We start from the raw sequence: 18614 nt of genomic DNA, 5'->3' as shown, positions 1-18614 counted from the left end.
GCAATAATTTTGCATTAATTTGACTCGCGCGTAAATAACATGCAGATTGGCGAACCTTCATTAATTATGCGAAGACCGATAAATTGAATCCGTAAGGCGATGGTGCGTGCAACGTTAAACCGTAAAACCGTAATTTCCGCTAACGGGTCTTACGTTTTACGTGGAAAAGAAAGGGAGAATCTAGTATCTGTCATTCACATTGTCATTTACCAGAACCAGCCGGGGTTACACGCGTCTCGCGAATTACGAACTCGCGCGTGTCTAATCTTCACTAAGCGCATAACACGTCAATAAATATTCGCGCGTATGCTGATCGGCGGCTTGCGGTTTGTGCTACACGTACACGTAGGCACGGTGGTTGTACCACATGACGGTTTCTTGTTGCCGAGAGACAGAGAAGGCGCACGTTTCTCATGCCACTTGCATTCGCGAATGATAGACTGCGAACAATCTCGCAGATTTTCATTCGTCGCCGCTTCCTCTCGTATCACCCACATTCACTCCACGCGAAATACGCTTCAACAAATGATCTTTCCAGGGCAATTTAGCTGCTCGTCGTTCGAAAATTTCAGATTCAAACCTATTCGAAGATCAAGATGGGGAGAATGCAAATAGGCAAGTGCACTCAAAGCTATTCGCCGCGAGTAGGAAAATCGTCGCAAAGTCTCGCTTAAAGCGAGAGATTCCAAGTGTCATCTTCTCTATGCACTTCTGTATGCGCCATAGAGAAGTTATTCCTAATTGGATAATACTCCGATAGGAATCGCGAAAGTTTGCCAGGAGACCAGCGCGTTCTCCGTGTGACGATGATAATGATAATTCTTCTCGTTCGCGCACAGGCATAATCGAACGTACAGCCGAGAAAACGTCTGCCAAGAGTAATCGGCCGCGACAAAGCAAAGCGGAGCGAAAAATTGCGATACGAGGACGTAAAGTCGAAAAATTCCATTCCACGTATATTACCTGGGGTGCGACGGGGTTGGTCATTTTTAACATTTCTAATCGATTTGTGACGTGCGACGCGCAGTTTTTGCGGGGTAGGACGACAATAAAATTTTTCTCCGCCTGGACGAGACTAGACGTTGGGAAATAAACGAGGTACTCGATACCTGCCTTTCACCTGTTGCACGTATGTTCCTGCCGCGCCGCAGTGTGCAACGACATTTCTCCCTGAAGCAGCTGCTCGATTCCTTCTTCCCTCGCACTATGTCTCGCGTTTCCCGCGAGTACTCTTTCATCCCTGTCGCGTATCCCTACGAAGTGCGTCGGTATCGCGTCCTCGGGAGGCGACCGCCTCCTCCACGACTATCACTTCTCCGATTCTCCGCTATCGGAATTTATTCCTCATCGAGACAAGACGGACGGTCGCAATCGGCCCATTTGACTGTGCAGCGAAATACGTTTCTCTCGATCGCCTCGAATTGAAATCCCGGGGTTAGTAAATCAACGGGATGCAAGTTGCGGACATTTATTTCGAGCAGCTGGTATTGATCTCCGCACCACGAGCACTTTCGATTTGTCTATCATCGATAGAGAGTGCGACGCCAAGAATCAATAGTTTATATTTCTAATTTGCGTTAAACAATTACTTTACATGCGAGATTATATTTTATTGCGGGAGGTATAATACATGTTAAATAAGTATCGGTATTTATATTAAGCATATACGATGTAAATACGCTGTATAATGAAATTGATTTGGATTCGAAGATAAGATATATTATAACGACGATCTCGAAATAAAAAGATAAGATTATAATTCATTTTATGTGTCTCAACTTCCACTTGCAGTGACGACGAAAGGTACATAGTTGATAGAGAATGAGACAACGATAACGACGAAATTTCGTAAAATCAATGACAGTACTTATCACCAAGAGATAACAAATCTTGATTTAAAGGCGAGACGAGAATAATCATATGCGACTCATAGGCGCGAAGCGAACGCGTTTGTTCGGATGCGCTCTTACTTGCGTGCCCCTCGGCGCACTCGATCACGAGTTACAGACCAAGCTGTAATGGAACGTCCTCTACGTGAAAACGTGCGGTGCGTGCGAGCTGGGGCACTCATGTAAGACCACGTGCCGAAAAAAAGAAAAAAAAGAAAAAGGAAAAATAGAGATGTACCGACCTCTCTCGATGAATACGTTAAGCTGCGTTCCTCTTTATTAGCCCTTAAGTGTTACTCGACGAGAAGTTGGACATCCCAGTTTCTCGAGGAAATCGCCCGCACACGGCGCGCTCTGTGCTGTCTCGGCTCGAGTGGCATCGGCGTCTCGTTCCGACAATCGATTAAGTCGTAGAATCGCGAAATTACAGGGTCGCGCGCTCATTATCCGCAAATCGATTGCCACGCGAGAGTGCAGGACCGACGATAAGGCGCGCCCTCGCGATCGGCGCGAGGACTCGTTGGAAGAACCAAGGCAACAAGACACGCGTCGAGGGCGGGCGATTTCTTCCCTCCACATTTGCGTGTCGGACGAGAATTGTAGATCGTAAAGAATCGTAAACCCCCCCCCCCCAACTCCCCACGTCCATAAAGGTACATCGCAATATCGGGCGGTGCCCATTTACCACCGCCCTTCTTTCCCAGTGCAGCGTACGGCGCGGTGGCGGCGATGGAATTTCTTTTTTCTTCTCCTCTCTCTCCTCTTCTTTGATTTTAACTCGATTTCGGCGGTTTTTGCGATTTTTGCGCCCAACCGACCGACGAACACGCGTGACCTTTGTGACTTTATGATGCCGTCGCGCGCTATTTTATACGAGCAAAATATCTCGTGGATGTCACCTCTCGCGTCGCACTTTGAAAAAAAAAAAAAAAATCGAGATAACGCGTAAAGTATTGGTAGTGGTCGCGATTTACGAATTTTACGTCGGGGAAATAACGTTTCATCTTCGTCCTCTATTTTGCGGGATATCTAAAATGTCGGCGTGAAATGAGAAAAGAGGCTTCTGTTGCATATTTTAGCGGCGCCGCGTATCGATCGTGCTCTATACGAGGAATCGAACGATGCGATAGGCCGTACGTTGGTTAGCCCTTACCTCGTTCAATATCACGCAGGAACGACTCTCCCGAACTGCGGAAAGCACAAACTGCGTACGCACGTGCGCGTGCATATATGCGCGCGCCCATGGAATACGATATCGCGAATTTAGTATTTACGAGCGGAACGATCGGCCCGAGATTCGATGATCAATACCGAGCTCGTTTGCATGTTTCTCGTGCGAGTTCACTCCGGTCCTTCTCGGTGAATTCAAAATGTTGAAAAACATTCGGAAGTCTCGCTCGTTAAATTGTGGCTTTGTCGAGGAAGTCGAGCTTTATCGACCGGAACAATTCAATTGCATGCAACGAGGGTTCTTTTTCTTCTCTTTTTTTTTCTTTTTTTGTTTTTTTTTTTTTTTTTTCGTCGCGAGGAACCGCCGACCACTTCTCTCGTCAATGACGCAACTGTGATTTTTTTCAGAAATCTCCAATGAACTCCGGAAACGTATTTGTAGGGCTCGTTAAAGGCCGGACGGGGGATCAATTAAAATGCGGCTATTAAACACTCAATCCAATCGGGCTGAAATTCTCGACAACGGCGGGGACACCCGATACACGTTTTCGCACGCACGCACGCACGCGTTTCGCGAAATTTACGATCGCTGTAATCCATCGTGACTCGGATGGGATAGGTGCCGAAACGCGTAGCCCGTTTTCGACCTCCCGATTACGCGCCGCTGCATCGCCGTCACCGTCGCCGCAGGTTGCACTGCCCCCCCATCGAAATGCAATCCGAGCGCATTTCTACTACTCTGTCACATATAAACGTTGTCTCTCCTTGCCTCCTCCCCCTGCCCTCGATATAGATTGCTCTCCTCATCTCTCCCGCCCCCCCCCTCCACCCTCCCATATGACATATAAATTATATATCTGTATTTATGCCAAACTTGAAGACTTTCGTCGTCTATATGTCGTACACCCGTACTTTGTTCGATCCATTTCGCCCTCCGTCACTCAACGAATCAACATCAACTGTTATTGATTGATATGTCTGTACAGTGTGTGTGTCGCATGTCATGTGTGTGTGTGTATATATATGTACAGAAATTAATGGCCGTTTCGTGTCGTGGCGCGGCGTAGCTTGCATGCTTTCTTGACGGCGCGTAGGTGATGCTCCACCCTGCTAACACGCAGATTCCCATTCTCCCATGTCACGTGTTCGTGTGTACGTGTTCGCGCATCGGTAAACTACAAAACAGGGATTGAAACCCGAGTAATTTTGGCGAGCTCGGATTACGGTGCCGGTCCAATTGTAAAAATCATTTCCGAATACATATTCCGCGATCATTCGCGCGAGTAAAATGCACTCTCCGTGTCCGAAGTATCGAGAATTGAACTCGCCAAACAATTGCTGCTCGTAGTTTCGATTCCCGATCACAGAGGAAACATGCGCGTGTATATTTGTACGTGTATACATGTGTAAACGCCTGAATGTGAGTTCGTGTAAACTCGTGAATGTAAACTCGTTGATAAAGCCTCCGGTAGCAAATAAAGTTACATTCGCATCATAATGAATTCGCAATAATCATGTATAAATTATGATGTTACTGTGAGATTATATTAAAAGATCGCAGCGACATCATATTATTATCTTGACGTCACGGAAGTGTCCAGTGAGAGGTAACTTTTACTCACAGCTGCACGATATCGTAGCGATATCGCAAACAACTGTGACAAAGCGATCATTCGCTCGTCAGCGAATCTCTAAGACTTTGTTGTGATATTACTGTGACTCTTTTTGCTGTAGCGGAGAGCATGATTAATTGTGCTCACTGTTTGAATCGGCTTTAAACGTTATAGTCGCGATTGTATGTCGCGAGACGCGAGCGTGACTGGTGGTGCTTCGACCGTGACGATCCTTCCTCTGCATCAAGTCCACTGCCGTCATACTTTTTCGATATGTGGTCTTATTTCGTAAAATCACATCTTCAGAAATGCGCGAGTAACTCTTGAAAGCTCTCCAAGCTGACGGTCGCTGAAGCGACCGTGTAGCGTCGATATTTCAGAGAGTTTCGCGAATAAAAAGAATGGTCTCTCGGAGATCGGGTCTGTAATCACCGTAAACACCTCTAAAGATACCGGAGCGTTCATTTAATTATCGTTTACGTTGCAATTGAAATGACGTCAAGCGTCATTTCTAACTGATTACTGATTAATGTTCGCATGCACGCTTTCATTTGCAGTGTGAATTGAAACCGATATAATTTAAATGGGTTCGTATTTCGGTATTACATATTTATACGGGGGATGCAACTCACCATGCAACGTTTATTCAAATTGATGGAAGCATGACATTGTAAGGTACATTTTCCGTACGCGGAAAATCGAGCTGGCTCACAATTATACCGGTTACGATTCTAGATTTTACAGATGGGATCTGCGGTCGACAGCGAAAAGCGGCTCGTTCCCAAATGTAATCACCCGAGAGGTGCTATGATTATTAGACGAGGCACTCGAATGCACATACAAGAAGCCGACCCTCCGGGGGCCGCTTCTTAACGTCATCGGCTTGATTAAGCCTGTCGGATAAGAGGCGTTATATATGAAGATTGAATTTAATTAGTTAAAGGGCTGCGCGGCGCCGCTCCACAGCCAGTGCATTTACATCTTGAGACGTCCATTCCCGATGCATCACGTTGGCGTAGTAAACCACATGTAGCCGCTTCGTGAATAAGGGTTGAACTGGGCTATGAAGGCAAAATATACGTGTCGCAATGAATTATGAGGGGCTAACTTTATGAGCCCGGTGTATCCGTCGTAATTTTCGCTACGAATTTCACGATACAAGCAAATATAACTGGCAAACTTCGGCGTTTGCTCGTCGGAATTATTCCGGGCATTATTACGGGAGATAATTGAGGTAAGGATTAATTTGAACGGGAACGAGAAAAGACGATGACGAGAGGATGAACGAATCGATTTGATTGGACAAGTCGATGACCGAATAAGAAATTTTCTCGAGAACGAGAAAATAAATGCGACGTAATCGACGGTGACGATCGAACTGCAAATGTGATTGCTACATCCCAAGAGAACCTTCTTACAATTTTCTCAGTATACGAGCGGATCTTTGCATATACTCAGAAAAAGAAGACGTACTGCTCGAAAATAGTGCATCGAGGACTATTGAAGTCTTATCAAATTCGTTTTTACCTTCATTGTGACCAGGAATATTGGAAAATAACGTCTTTACGAATAATATCTCTCGTTCAAGAAATAACGTTTGCCGGTATCGCGAAAAACGAAAAGGAACGAAAAGGCGTTTGCAAGACTTGTATATGAAAATATATCGAAGTACTTACGAGTTTACATAAAATTATCCCATTCGATTTATAATTCACGTAGATCTTTCTGCGATAACATGCTTCTATAAATGATTAAATATTGAATCACCCAGGGTAATTCTATTCATCGGAAAAGGGCTCTTTTGAAGCCTTCGATGGCCCATGGGAACCAGCCGAACCATATCCTATTTGGCTCCAGATCAAAGAGCAACAGATACCCGGCGAGCGATACGGGAAAAAGATACTTAAAAAAGACTGGAAAATCCTTTCAAGGCATCTCCGACATCGTCACTTTATTTCCCGTCCTCCAATCCTCCTCGTGTAGATAAGAGAAGAGATGGAAGCGACAGGAATCTTTTGTTCAAGATTTCGTTTTAATTACTTTAGTATGATTGTGCAGCGCGATATCCGCGTAGACAAGTAGCAGACTGTACAATCTTTTGATCAGCTCTTGTCAGACATCAAAAATATCTGTGCGGAGTAATATTATAAGCGCCGTATCTACATGAATCAAATTGTTCTTAAAGCTAATATTTATCATAAGGAAAATATATGATACGATAAAAATAGAGACAATTGACTTAATTTTTTTCAAAGCTCTTAGATTAACACCTTTATTAAACTTATTGGATAGAGAACTTATCGAATTATCGCAAAAATATTTTGAATCTTCGACAATTTTGTATCGTGAAATATATAATAGCCTGAAGCTCCTCGGAAGTTAAAATCAATCAATTTCCGTTCCTCCAACTTTTGCAGAAGTGGTACATATATATATATATAAATATATATACATATATATATATATATATATACATATATATATATGTTACCTTATTAAACATTTACAACGGCACACGATACAAGTTTCACGTAAAGCGGCCATGTGATTGCTACGCATTCGTGGCGAAGCCGAGGAAGTTGCGAACGCTTCGTCAGAAATGAGAACTTCTTGACCACGTGAAAAGCAATTTTCAGCAACGATAAAGAGCCAGTTTTCCGCCTGTCGGCCGCAAGAACGCGCTTTTCCAGGCGCGCACGGTGCGCTGCTTCACGAGAGAGAAATCACCGTCTCTTCTTCGCACCGTCCCACGGCCGAGCGGATTCTCCCGTTGCACGCCTTATCATGTAACGTCGGTTTGCGAATGCATCATTTCGTAGAGTAGATGTAGACGTAGATGCAAGCGGAATTCATAGCTGCATGCGTATGTTCGGCTTCGAGTTACCTAACGGAATGTCCCTATCATGTAGATACGTGCCCGTCTTAATCAAACTTTGACCTTGGTAGCTCGATCTGGTACTCAACTCACAGGAGGGTGGTGACTTATCCGATTTCATCATGAACGGGGAATGGTACCTCATCGGTGAGTTTCATTGAGCAAGTTTACCTGTCAGGCCAATCAGACTTTGCCTCTGTATTGGCACGTGTATTTGTGTCTGTATTTGTGTGCGTAAAGGAACGTGCCTATAGAAGGCTGAGAATAAAATCTCGAATCGACTCGATGCGCGTCAATGAATGGATTCTACAGTGAATGCGGAAGTATAAAACGTTGATTCAAATATAAAGTATCTTTATACATATAAAGGATAAATAAAAATTTTTAAGAATTTTATTTCATTAATATTATTTAAAACAGATATGTATTAGAGCAACGCTTAAGATATCAACGATTGTTTATGATACTTTGTCTCTCATTAAAAATTGCTGATTGGAATGAAATTCTAAACCAATATTTGATCGATACGTTGTTTTAACAGTGAAATATCAGTCAAAAGGCTACTCTTTCATTATTATTAAACTTATATCAAAAAATTAATATAAATAAATATTATACTTTGCGATATTGTAATTCTCACCGTACGGTGTTGATATAAACATCAACATGTGAATTTAACACCATGGATATTTAATACTCATGGTGTTAAATTCACACTCATACTTTTTAGTATATATTTTCGCTTCTATATGGAAAAAAAAAGGTTGAATAATTTTTACCTTACAAGACTAATACAAATATTCTGGCTATTTTTTGTATTAAATACTTTGCCGAACTTTTGACAAACTTTACTTGCCTGAAAATAAAAATGCAGGAGAAGATAAGGTAAAAAGTACATTACAATTATAGTAAATCCATTCGATTTATTTTACAATAAAGTACAATGTAAATCATATTATTTTCAAGACTAAGCACGAACAACTCTCGAAATTTACAAAATATAAAAAAATATCTTACATGATTCTACGACAATTGCATAAAAAAAAGTAACACAAATTTTAACACAAGTAGGCGCCTGTTTCTATATATATATGGACTTGCTGATTCTAATAAAATTTACTAGAATTCTAGCGCATATTACTTTACATTTTTCTCTGTGTATGCATAATAATTGATTTTATTTGCACTTCCATAAAATTATTTTGAGAAGAAAAAATAATTAATATAGATATGGAAGAAAAGAAAAAAGTCTTTGACATAATTTAAATTTTCTCTCTGGCCGTTTCGCGTTCAGACTTCATCCTCGTTTGTTCTCGGCACGTATGCACAATGATATATACATCTACCGTTAATCCGTCGCAATTTGCGAATCTGTTTGTACAGCGTGTACATTGTGAAAGTACGGAATGGGAATGGAATTACGAATAGAATGCAATAATATATTGCAAGGAGCTATTATGGAATTCAACGATTCTATTTTCGGGCAGTAATTACGCGGCCATCTCAACAGCTAAATGTATAAGCTCTCATCATTTTACTACATACGCAGACAAGATAACTATTAATTCAGGTTATGTTCAACGCAGGCATGAGACCACGAATCGTATACTTTTTAAAAGCCATTCTTCATTTCCGAGACTTGTACTTACAACTTAACTAGCTCGTTTTCTGCTTCCGACTGGCTTTGCGTCACATATTGAATGCATCGCATTAAGCAATGATACGAATACACAGTTCAAGTTATGACTGTGTCTTCATGAAGTCGGTTTATTAAATATTCACGAATATAAATGCATTTGCTCTGGCATCTCAACTCTGTCAAAAAAAAATATTACTATTTAAAAAACTGAATAATTTCCTCTTTCTTATCTTGTGAATCATACTACTGTTTGTTTATTCAGCGAAATATTTTTTAAATTGTATATATTAGGTGTAGTAAAAAGTCATCGCGTATTTTTTAGCTCAAAGTTGTATATACAATATCTTCGTCAATAATGAATGAAATTCAAATTTAAAAAAAGGGTTTTAAAGCTTGAAATCTCTACTTTTAAAAGCTTATCACATTTTTTAAATTTATATGAGTTTGATAATTTTTACATACCAAAAACTACGAGCTGAAAAAGACGAAAAATTTTCTTCTCACTTTGTGGATTTGTAACGTGTCCAAAACGAATTTGAGAAAATTTTCGATTACCTATCGTGAAAGCTTGATACTTTCTCTACAAAATCGTTTTTTTTTAATATTCCTACGACTTTTGATTACTGAGTTATCGCGGATTAAATAAAAGAATTATTTTAACTTTAATTGCTCATAACTCCATTAAAAATTGTCGTATCGTATAATTTAAAAAAGAGATTTTTTAAACTGAAACTTTACTCTATCAAGATATATTTATATTGTTGGTAAGAAAGTAATTGCGGTTTTTACTGATAGATGTCTTTTAAAAAAACGCGATGACTTTTTACTACACCTAATATTTGTAAACTTCATCCTAACATTCATTCTAGAGCTACCTTCTGCGATAAATTCTGGCTTATAAAAGAATAGGGGATATATCGCTAAACAAAAATCTCTCACCCTGATTCGTTCCAGCTTCTCAACTGGATTCTGGAACGCAAATTTCACGGTGATACGAAACAGCGTCATTGGTGTGTAAAGGAATGCTGATGGAAGCCGTTAAGAAACCGCAACTTCCCCCCTCTCCTTCTCTCTTCTCTTATTCCTCTCCGTCGTGTTCACGGATGTCATCCTAGAGTTCCTCGTTTCGCGCGAAATCGCGATCGATGTCGCGACTAAATAGAAATCGAAAGATTTTATGAAGCCTCCATGTCTCGGTGATGCCGCAATGGCGTATGACTTTATGGCGGTGATTTTCTATAGCGACTTTAGCATAGCGCTCTTTCCTTTCTGTATTCCTTCTTTTTCCTACCCGTCACTTATTGGCTGTGTTCTTTTACGGCTACATTCCTTGAGCTCGCATATCGGAAATGCTATTCTCATGTACGACGGTTTTCTTGAAGCGGATTCGGGACTGTCGACACGCCAAAACTGCAAAGAGAAATAGAATCTATAATAGTCTTGGTCTAGCATCTTGAAAAAATCCCTAAAGATATTCGCATAAGAGAGAGAGAGAGAGATCCTTTAAAAGAGGAGTGCATTCTCCTGAAATGAAACTGCAAGAGAGAAAAAAAAATGAAAATATAAAAAGTAACATTGTGCTTTATTAGTTAAAATAATTTATTGAAGCATATTGCTTGTTTACTATGACAACGACACAACAATTAAAAAATTTTCATTAATTAAAAAATGAAATTTTTTTTAATTGTTTGCAAAAAAGTGGAAACAAAGAGAAAAAGAAATAATTAAAAAAAGTATATTTTATCTATCTATATCTAGTAAATAGTAATATTTACACTAAAATTGCATTTTAAAATTAATCGTAATTGTAATAAAATTAATTACAAAATTTTAATGATTCAGAATATTCAAACTTATTTTCTGGAAAACTTCTTTTACTTATGTCGTTGTAATAAATGAGTGATATATACATTTATATTTCTGTTAATAGTTTTGTTAATGAATCTAATGGAAGTGAATGAAGTAATCTTTTTTTATGCAAAGTGAAAGAGATAAATGGAAGAAAAATTTGAAGCTAATTAATAAAACTCCGGCTGTTTAGGAAGTGACAGAGACAAAGTGTACTCAATTACGTTGTCAAAAAATAAAACGCATGAACACAGCTCGATGTCTTCGATCCGACCGACAAAATGATACATTCGATGCTCTTCTGTGTTGATAGTCGACACAATCGACACATCGACGCGCGTAATTAAGTGTCGCCTCTAAAGTCGTATTTTCGGAAACACGTTAATTATCTCGAGGCAAGTGCATCGAGCGTGGTCTTCGCGTCGAAATACAAAGAAAAAGTGTTCTGAGGTACGAGCCAGCAACAAGTGAGTGTCCGATACCGCGATGTTCGAGATCGATTCGAGAGCCCGTCCGATCGGAAGCTATTAAGAAATCCTCCATCCACGAAAAACACATAGAACGGTCAAAGGTCTCCTTTAGCTTTTAGTACATCTCCACCATCTTCGACAAAACGCATCGATAGGTGCATCGTAATTTTAAAATTCGCGAGGATGGCAAGTTTTGTTTTACCAGTAGCTTAACTCGTCGCAATTGACTGGAACGGAAGCGGAAATTTGCAAATTTACAAGATCTTTTTGTTCCTTACGAGTCGAGTCGTAATCCTAAGTTCAAAACAAGGCCGCGAGAACCGGTAGAAAAATTGTTACAGAAAGGTCGACGTGACTCGCACGAATCTTTCGCACCGAAAGATTGCTGGGTGCTGCCATGACTTGACAACATTTACGACTCTCTCAACGAGTTCACGTAGCCTCGCGATAAAACAGATGGATGGATGATAGATAGACCCAACTTTATGACTTGGGATTTTAGTCCCCTCAAGACACAATATATATATATAGTAACAAAAAGTAAAGAGGACAAAAGGTAGCAATAATAAAGAGATATAGGGGTAGTGTGATATAGGGAAGTACTTTATTATATTCTCGGCAGAAGAACGAAAAATAGGGTCGGAATATAATAGCAAGCACAGAAAAAAAAAGAAAGTGATGAACGTAATCGAGGAGTGCAATCGATAGGCAAGCGATTATACTCCGCCGTGTTGAAATGTATCCATGTCATATGTAGTCCCTTGGACAGATATGTCGGCGTGTACATCGGTGCTGGCACTTTTTCCAGGTATGCCGGGAAAGAAGAACACGTTAATATATCAATGCTGCCCGGAGCCGTACGTTGACGTCACGTTCACGATACAGATACGCAGGAGAACCCTCTACTACTTTTTCAACCTGATCGTGCCCTGCGTGCTGATATCGAGCATGGCCCTACTGGGCTTCACCCTGCCGCCCGATTCCGGCGAGAAGCTCACCCTAGGTAACGTAATTCTTAGCATGCCTGCCTGCACACCAGCCAGACACACCTCTTCCTTTCTTTTCGGTTGGAATTGTTACTGTTTACACGATATGTAATATATACACAGTATACATTTAGCTTGGAATAAAAGCTCGCAAGACACGTAGATGTTCAAAGTAAATCACGTGTAAATTTTTTCACTTCTTAAGACTTTAATTTTCGCTAAATCACTTTCGTTAAAATTACTTTCAAACGGATGGAAGATTTTTTTTATTATGTTACAAAGTCGAAAACTTTGAAGTTAATTTATCGAGGAATTTTAGCTTATATTTTTATTTGTAATTTTTTACTTGTAAAAATTTTTTTCGGCTTCAGCTTTCAAGTTGTATTTTCAATTAGTAATACCTTATTATTTAATGACAGAATTATCTTATTAATGATTTGATATAAAATGATGTATATTTTGATGTATATTATGATGTATATTACACTGCATATATTACATATCTACACGCGTGTTATACGTCTTTACTTTTTTGTAAGTATACTTTCCGTTGATACTTTATACTCTCGGCGCCACTGCTGACTGTCCTACGTTTGTTTCGTTTTTGACGGAAGAAAAGTAGTCAAGATCGACTCTACTTCGATCACGGACGACCAAACGACGTCGCGTAACATTTTCGTCGGGCGACACCCGTGTAACGGCGATCTATACAGCGAGACTCCATTTCTTTTTCCTCTCACGGATCACACGCACACTTTTCCGGTTGTTGTCGTTAAATCGTTTAGCGGGGCTCTCGATATCTCTCGAAAGCTCTCGTTTCCGTATATTTATTATCGCCGATGGTGCGCGTGCACTTTCACTCGCGTATCGATTAGTCGAACATACCTTTGCAATTACACTTAGCCATCAATAGAGGTTTTATTGTCGGGTTACTGGAAAAATAGGAGCCTGTTAGTTTTCGGATAACGCCTTCACATCAATTCCGTCTATTTTTCAACAATTTGCCGATTTAGATATATTCTTGTATTTAGATAAATCATCCCCTAATAATCCATCTTGATCATCCAAATAGGAAGTTAAGAAATCTCATCGTAGATCGTGAATAAGTTTCGAAACAGCTACGTACAATCAAGCGAAATCGACATTCTTTGCTGTTATATCCACTTCTCACTTAGATAATGTCGTCTTATTACGTGTTGATGCATTCGGTGCATATGCATTTCTTGCTAGTTTCTTGCCAGACGCCAGTGCGGTCGCCACGTTCCCTCGTAAAATCGCAATGTCTATGGGCGCCTTCGACATCTCACAGGCTTATACGTCCACATTTACGAAGGGTCGTTCGAGGAAGAGTGCCGCGTGATTTGAATTTTGGATACGTTCGGGCAACCAGTACATTGCGTTAGCCTGTAGAGGCGTGCTGCATGTTACATAGCGCACCACGTATCTCGACATGTAAACGCCATCGGTGATGCATATTTTAGAGGCTCCGCGCAATAAGCCTCTCTCGAACGGCTCCTTTGGTCCTGCAACGATGGTAGGCTACGTGAAATATTACGCGCTCTTCTCCACCAATTCCACAATGAGCGCTGTACTCGAATTGACCGATGGTATCGACGAATTTTGATGGATTTTCTGTACGAGCGCGCGCATCTGCGGAAATCTGATCCATTTCAACAAAATGTCCACGTTGACATTGAAGTGTTAATCCATCGAGACTGACGAGTTTATTAGCCGTTGAGAGTTCGAAGAATTCATAATTCGAGGTGATCTATCAATCGGGAGTCGAACAGTCGATCACAAGCGCTGATAATAACGAAACCCTCAATTATTCAGGGTCAGTACACGAATAACCAGCAGAATGATCGCACCTTTCCACCGTTGGGTTCACCTTACACCAAAACGTCGAATGAACTGCATAAAATGACATCCGCGTCCTCGTGAATATTCATGGCGCACCGGCAGATCCAATCTCCGGCTCTCGATACCGCATCGGTAAAAAGTCACCGACTCTTCTCGTCCAAGTTTTTGACATGTCAGAGATAATGGGACTTCTCCCTGCGGGATGCTTCGCGCGATTTTCCTAAGATTGCGCGGGAATTGTGAACAGCACACCACCAGGCTCCATCATAAAGCTGAAAACCAATCGTTTCCATCAATCGATTTTTTTTTATTTTTACTAACTCTTTTCCACTTATTCGTGAATTCTCCATAGCGGTCTACTGTTTTTTTTTTCTCGTGGATTGTCTTGTGCGACGCTTTCGATCAGGCTTTCCAAACACGCTGGGATTGTCATGTATAATTCCCATTTTGTGTTTGAAGCAATCGATGGGCTCGATAAAATCGGACGAGACATTAAAGCGGGATATTAGAGAACCGTTTCGTCAATGTATTGATTCCGATTGCAAACTGGTTCCACAATGTATAGCGTATACATATACCTGTATATATGCCCATCAGTCGGTGTACGTGACTGTCGTAGTGACTCGCAGTCCGAATTATCAATTCTCGATACGTTCTCGATACTTCCTCACTTATCATTAATACCACCTTTATTCCGCGAGAGCCTCTTGTTATTTTTCACGCGGTATTAGCCGAAAATGCACCCCTGTAACTATGATGGATCCATTACGAAATTCATGTCGAGTTCCTCGGCCGTTCTCTCATCTGTCATATTTAAGAGAATTTTCGAAAGCTGTGGCAATTACCGGACGATATCTCTGTGCAGGGATGCCATATTTTCCCATTAATTTTTCCTCGGAGACCTTAAATCATCTACAATGCCTCTAATACATGAAATGTATTACATAAATATATTATATGAATATAAAATACATCAATGCTTGTATTTTAGCAATTTTTTTGTTCAAATGCGATTGGTACACAAAGAAATGCATTGTATGTATTCTTATTATATTACTCTTTTTGTGTGTTTTTTTTTTTATATCAAAAGAGAATTGCGAGTGACAAAATCTCACTTTGACAAGTCATAACCGCGGTCGGTTTCAGAAACGACTTTTCTCATTCGTTGTTCGTGAATTGAATTGAAATTTCGTGTGGTGGTTTGGGAAAACGACAACCTAGAATCGATGTCGAAACCGACTCGTGGCGTCGCCGTCACTGTCATCTCTCGTGTTCGAGACTGTTCTCGACAAACGTTACGGTGTTATGGTGTCAGAGACAAATGGACATAGCACACTCTTTACGTCGCGTATTATTTTCGGTAGCTCGCAGAACGCACCGTGAAAATATTTCCTCTTGGCACTCGCTAGTTCTCGTAGACAAAGTTAACAATAAGCGCCAAATCGATATTATTCTTAAAAAATATTGATTTAAGATCGAAATTTTATTAGGTATTACATTCGGCTTTATTATGACATTAATGAGTTATATTAAATTATGCTATAAATTAAATTATGAAACAGGAGAAGAAATTTGAAACTTCCGAGTTTTCCCCCTGAGATGTTCGATCGAGATGCAGATTATATAAGATGTTCCAGAACCATTAACCTTAATTAATTCTTTGACCAACTTGAATAAATTTTCCTCGAAGTGAAATGTCGAGGCATTAATATTACTCGAACTGTTAAATAGAAAGAATTTTCTTAAAAAAGTGGAATTATTTTCAATTAGGAGAGCTCAACGGTCATTAACAAGTAATATTGATGTATGTGTATTGTTTAAAATAAGATGATTTTTATTTATTTGAAAAATTTAAAGAACACTGAACGTTCCGACTGCATAGAGTCTTCAGCAGCAGTGATAAACGTTACAAAATTAACATAATTAGTTGAATCAATGAAATAAATGAAAATATAAATAAAAAGAGAATAGTTTGGACATCATACCTTATGAAATAAATACAAATATTAATAAATAAATATGAGGTTAATAAAAAATAAAAGCTAAAATTGAAACAGATAGGTTACATTAAAGTTGAAATGTATAAATTAAGACAAAACAATGTAAAGGATAAATTAAATACAATAAATACATTATTAACAAGTCCGTTTTAAACATAGAGAAAACAACATAAAAGTGTCAATCATTATATAAAGAAATGTCCATAATCTATTTGTCATTCAAAGAGTTAAGTCAGAAGTAATAAAAAAATTCTAAGTGATGTTGTCAGAAAGAAAGTTAAAATGGAAAAAATTTTAGAAATAATATGCATAAATCGGTTTGTAATAAAGTTCAAAGACCTATTTTACTTTTAATAATGTCATTAATCTACAAACTTTTGGTACATCTTTGAGTTCACTTTTGTTTCTGATTTTTGCTGATACTGTGACACAGATTGTAGAAGAAAAATGGCCTAAGAACTATACGTACGATACAATGTACGATGATAAACATTCAATCGTATATTAATATTAGAAACTGATTAATTCAAATTTACAATTACCTTTTTACTATCATTATATTATACTTGTTGCTCCAATCGATAAAATTACGTAAATTGCAGAAATATTTAATAATTCCTATAATCATTTAAAATTTACCACTGAATTCAAAAGTAATCATTATCTAAAAATTTTTTATCTTTCTCTTATAATAAAATAAAATAATACGCTATTGTGATTTTTTAGTTTTAAAAATAGTACATGGAAAGAACAGTTTTGCTAAATTATCTAAAATTTTAGCTAGATACAAATCTGAAAATAATTTAGTTGGATCATCATAATAATTGCGTAGAACGTTCAAACTGGTTTGCTAAAACTTTTTGCAGCATTCATCGTGCATTTTCCTCCTACAAATTTATTTTCATGGTCTAACAAAATTATTTTCAAATCTATATCTAACTAAACTTTTTAGATATTTCAGCAAAATTGTTTTTCCCGTGTTTTTATCTTCTTCGATGAAAAAATTCAGTATATCTTTTTGCTGAAACAGTTGTCATAAAAATTAAAATAAATATATATTTGGATACTCGTTAATTCATATAAGTGCGATCTCGACATGATAAAAAAAAAACATATACAATCGCACGAAGTACACTGTAACAAATATCATTGTTGCGTTAAAAATTGCCTGAAGAGACAAGAAACGAATACGCAATCATTCCGTATATAAAAATATATAAAAACAAAGATACGTACGCGAATATAGGTAACGCTCACATGCACGTATATATTTTCACTCTCCGCGATCTATAGAGATACCGGATAAAAACTAGGCAAACTATAATCCCGTTGAATTTATGTTTATCTGTCCGTGAGAGATAAATCCCAGTCGGCGTACCTTTCTGCCTTCCTCAAAAGCGCTCGATCTATCCTTTTTTACATTCTAATTCACAATTTCTGTTCGTACCTAAATGCAAATGAATCTTGGATGCATTGTCAATCTTATTCTTGACATACCACGATCCAGTAATCATACTAAATAAACACCATAACGCAAGTGCTCGGCGAGCTTTCGGTGCGTACAATTTGTGCTTGACGTTGTCGGCTATGGCAAGTTACAGTAAAGCCTGGCATTGCAACACGGCTGTATGCAAGGTACCTCATTATCACGTGTCATACTTCATAGGGTAGTTCCTGGATATTACCACGACGAAATACGTTCACGTCTATGCACATACATTGTGCGAACGTTGCTTAATCCTTAATCATTCGCTAAGCACTAACAATATCTTCTATTTCTTGCCGATTTCAACGATAATTAAAGCCGATCTATTTGCACAAAGTTCAACACGAGCCGTGTAATTCAACTGGATAAATCGATTACATACTTCCATTATGAAAAACCAGCTACCATTCATCAAGTGAAATTAAATCTCAGAATTTCAGAGCAGTTTTTACACGAACGTTCGTTGTGCCGATATCGTAAAAATAAAGCGAGTTAATAATTACACGTCGCTCTCAATTTAAAGCTGGCTCTAGAATTTCGTTTTTCTGTATTTAATAATAGTCAAGGTTCACCAAGTAAAATCAAGAAGCTCAGCGGCGATTTTATTTAGGTGAATTCGATAGTACCCGTTGTCTTATTAAGAATTCTACCAACGTACTGTCGCACTCTTTCGCAAAGTTTCCCTACGCTGTGCCGGATAAATGAGAAGTCGTGTGAACGGAAAAAAAGAAATGCAAATAACTTTTGCGCTACGCAGCCTCTGTCGTTAATTCCGGAA

At 39.1% G+C, this 18614-nt stretch overlaps 1 protein-coding gene across 2 annotated transcripts in view; it reads left to right on the top strand.

The window, feature by feature from the left end:
• Nucleotides 1-18614, top strand: part of LOC108746404 (neuronal acetylcholine receptor subunit alpha-7) — a 255845-nt gene that overhangs the window by 151856 nt on the left and 85375 nt on the right. For both annotated transcript variants that reach the window (XM_018483143.1, XM_018483144.1), the window contains exons 7-8: nt 7619-7694; nt 12313-12507. In XM_018483143.1, coding sequence (XP_018338645.1) covers nt 7619-7694; nt 12313-12507 — 271 coding nt within the window. The remainder of the gene's footprint in view (nt 1-7618; nt 7695-12312; nt 12508-18614) is intronic.

Source organism: Trachymyrmex septentrionalis, unplaced genomic scaffold (genome assembly GCF_001594115.1).
Source record: "Trachymyrmex septentrionalis isolate Tsep2-gDNA-1 unplaced genomic scaffold, Tsep1.0 scaffold17, whole genome shotgun sequence".
NCBI classification, from domain to species: Eukaryota; Metazoa; Arthropoda; class Insecta; order Hymenoptera; family Formicidae; genus Trachymyrmex; species Trachymyrmex septentrionalis.
Note: the sequence above shows the minus strand (reverse complement) of the source record. Positions and strands in the feature narration are given on the sequence as shown.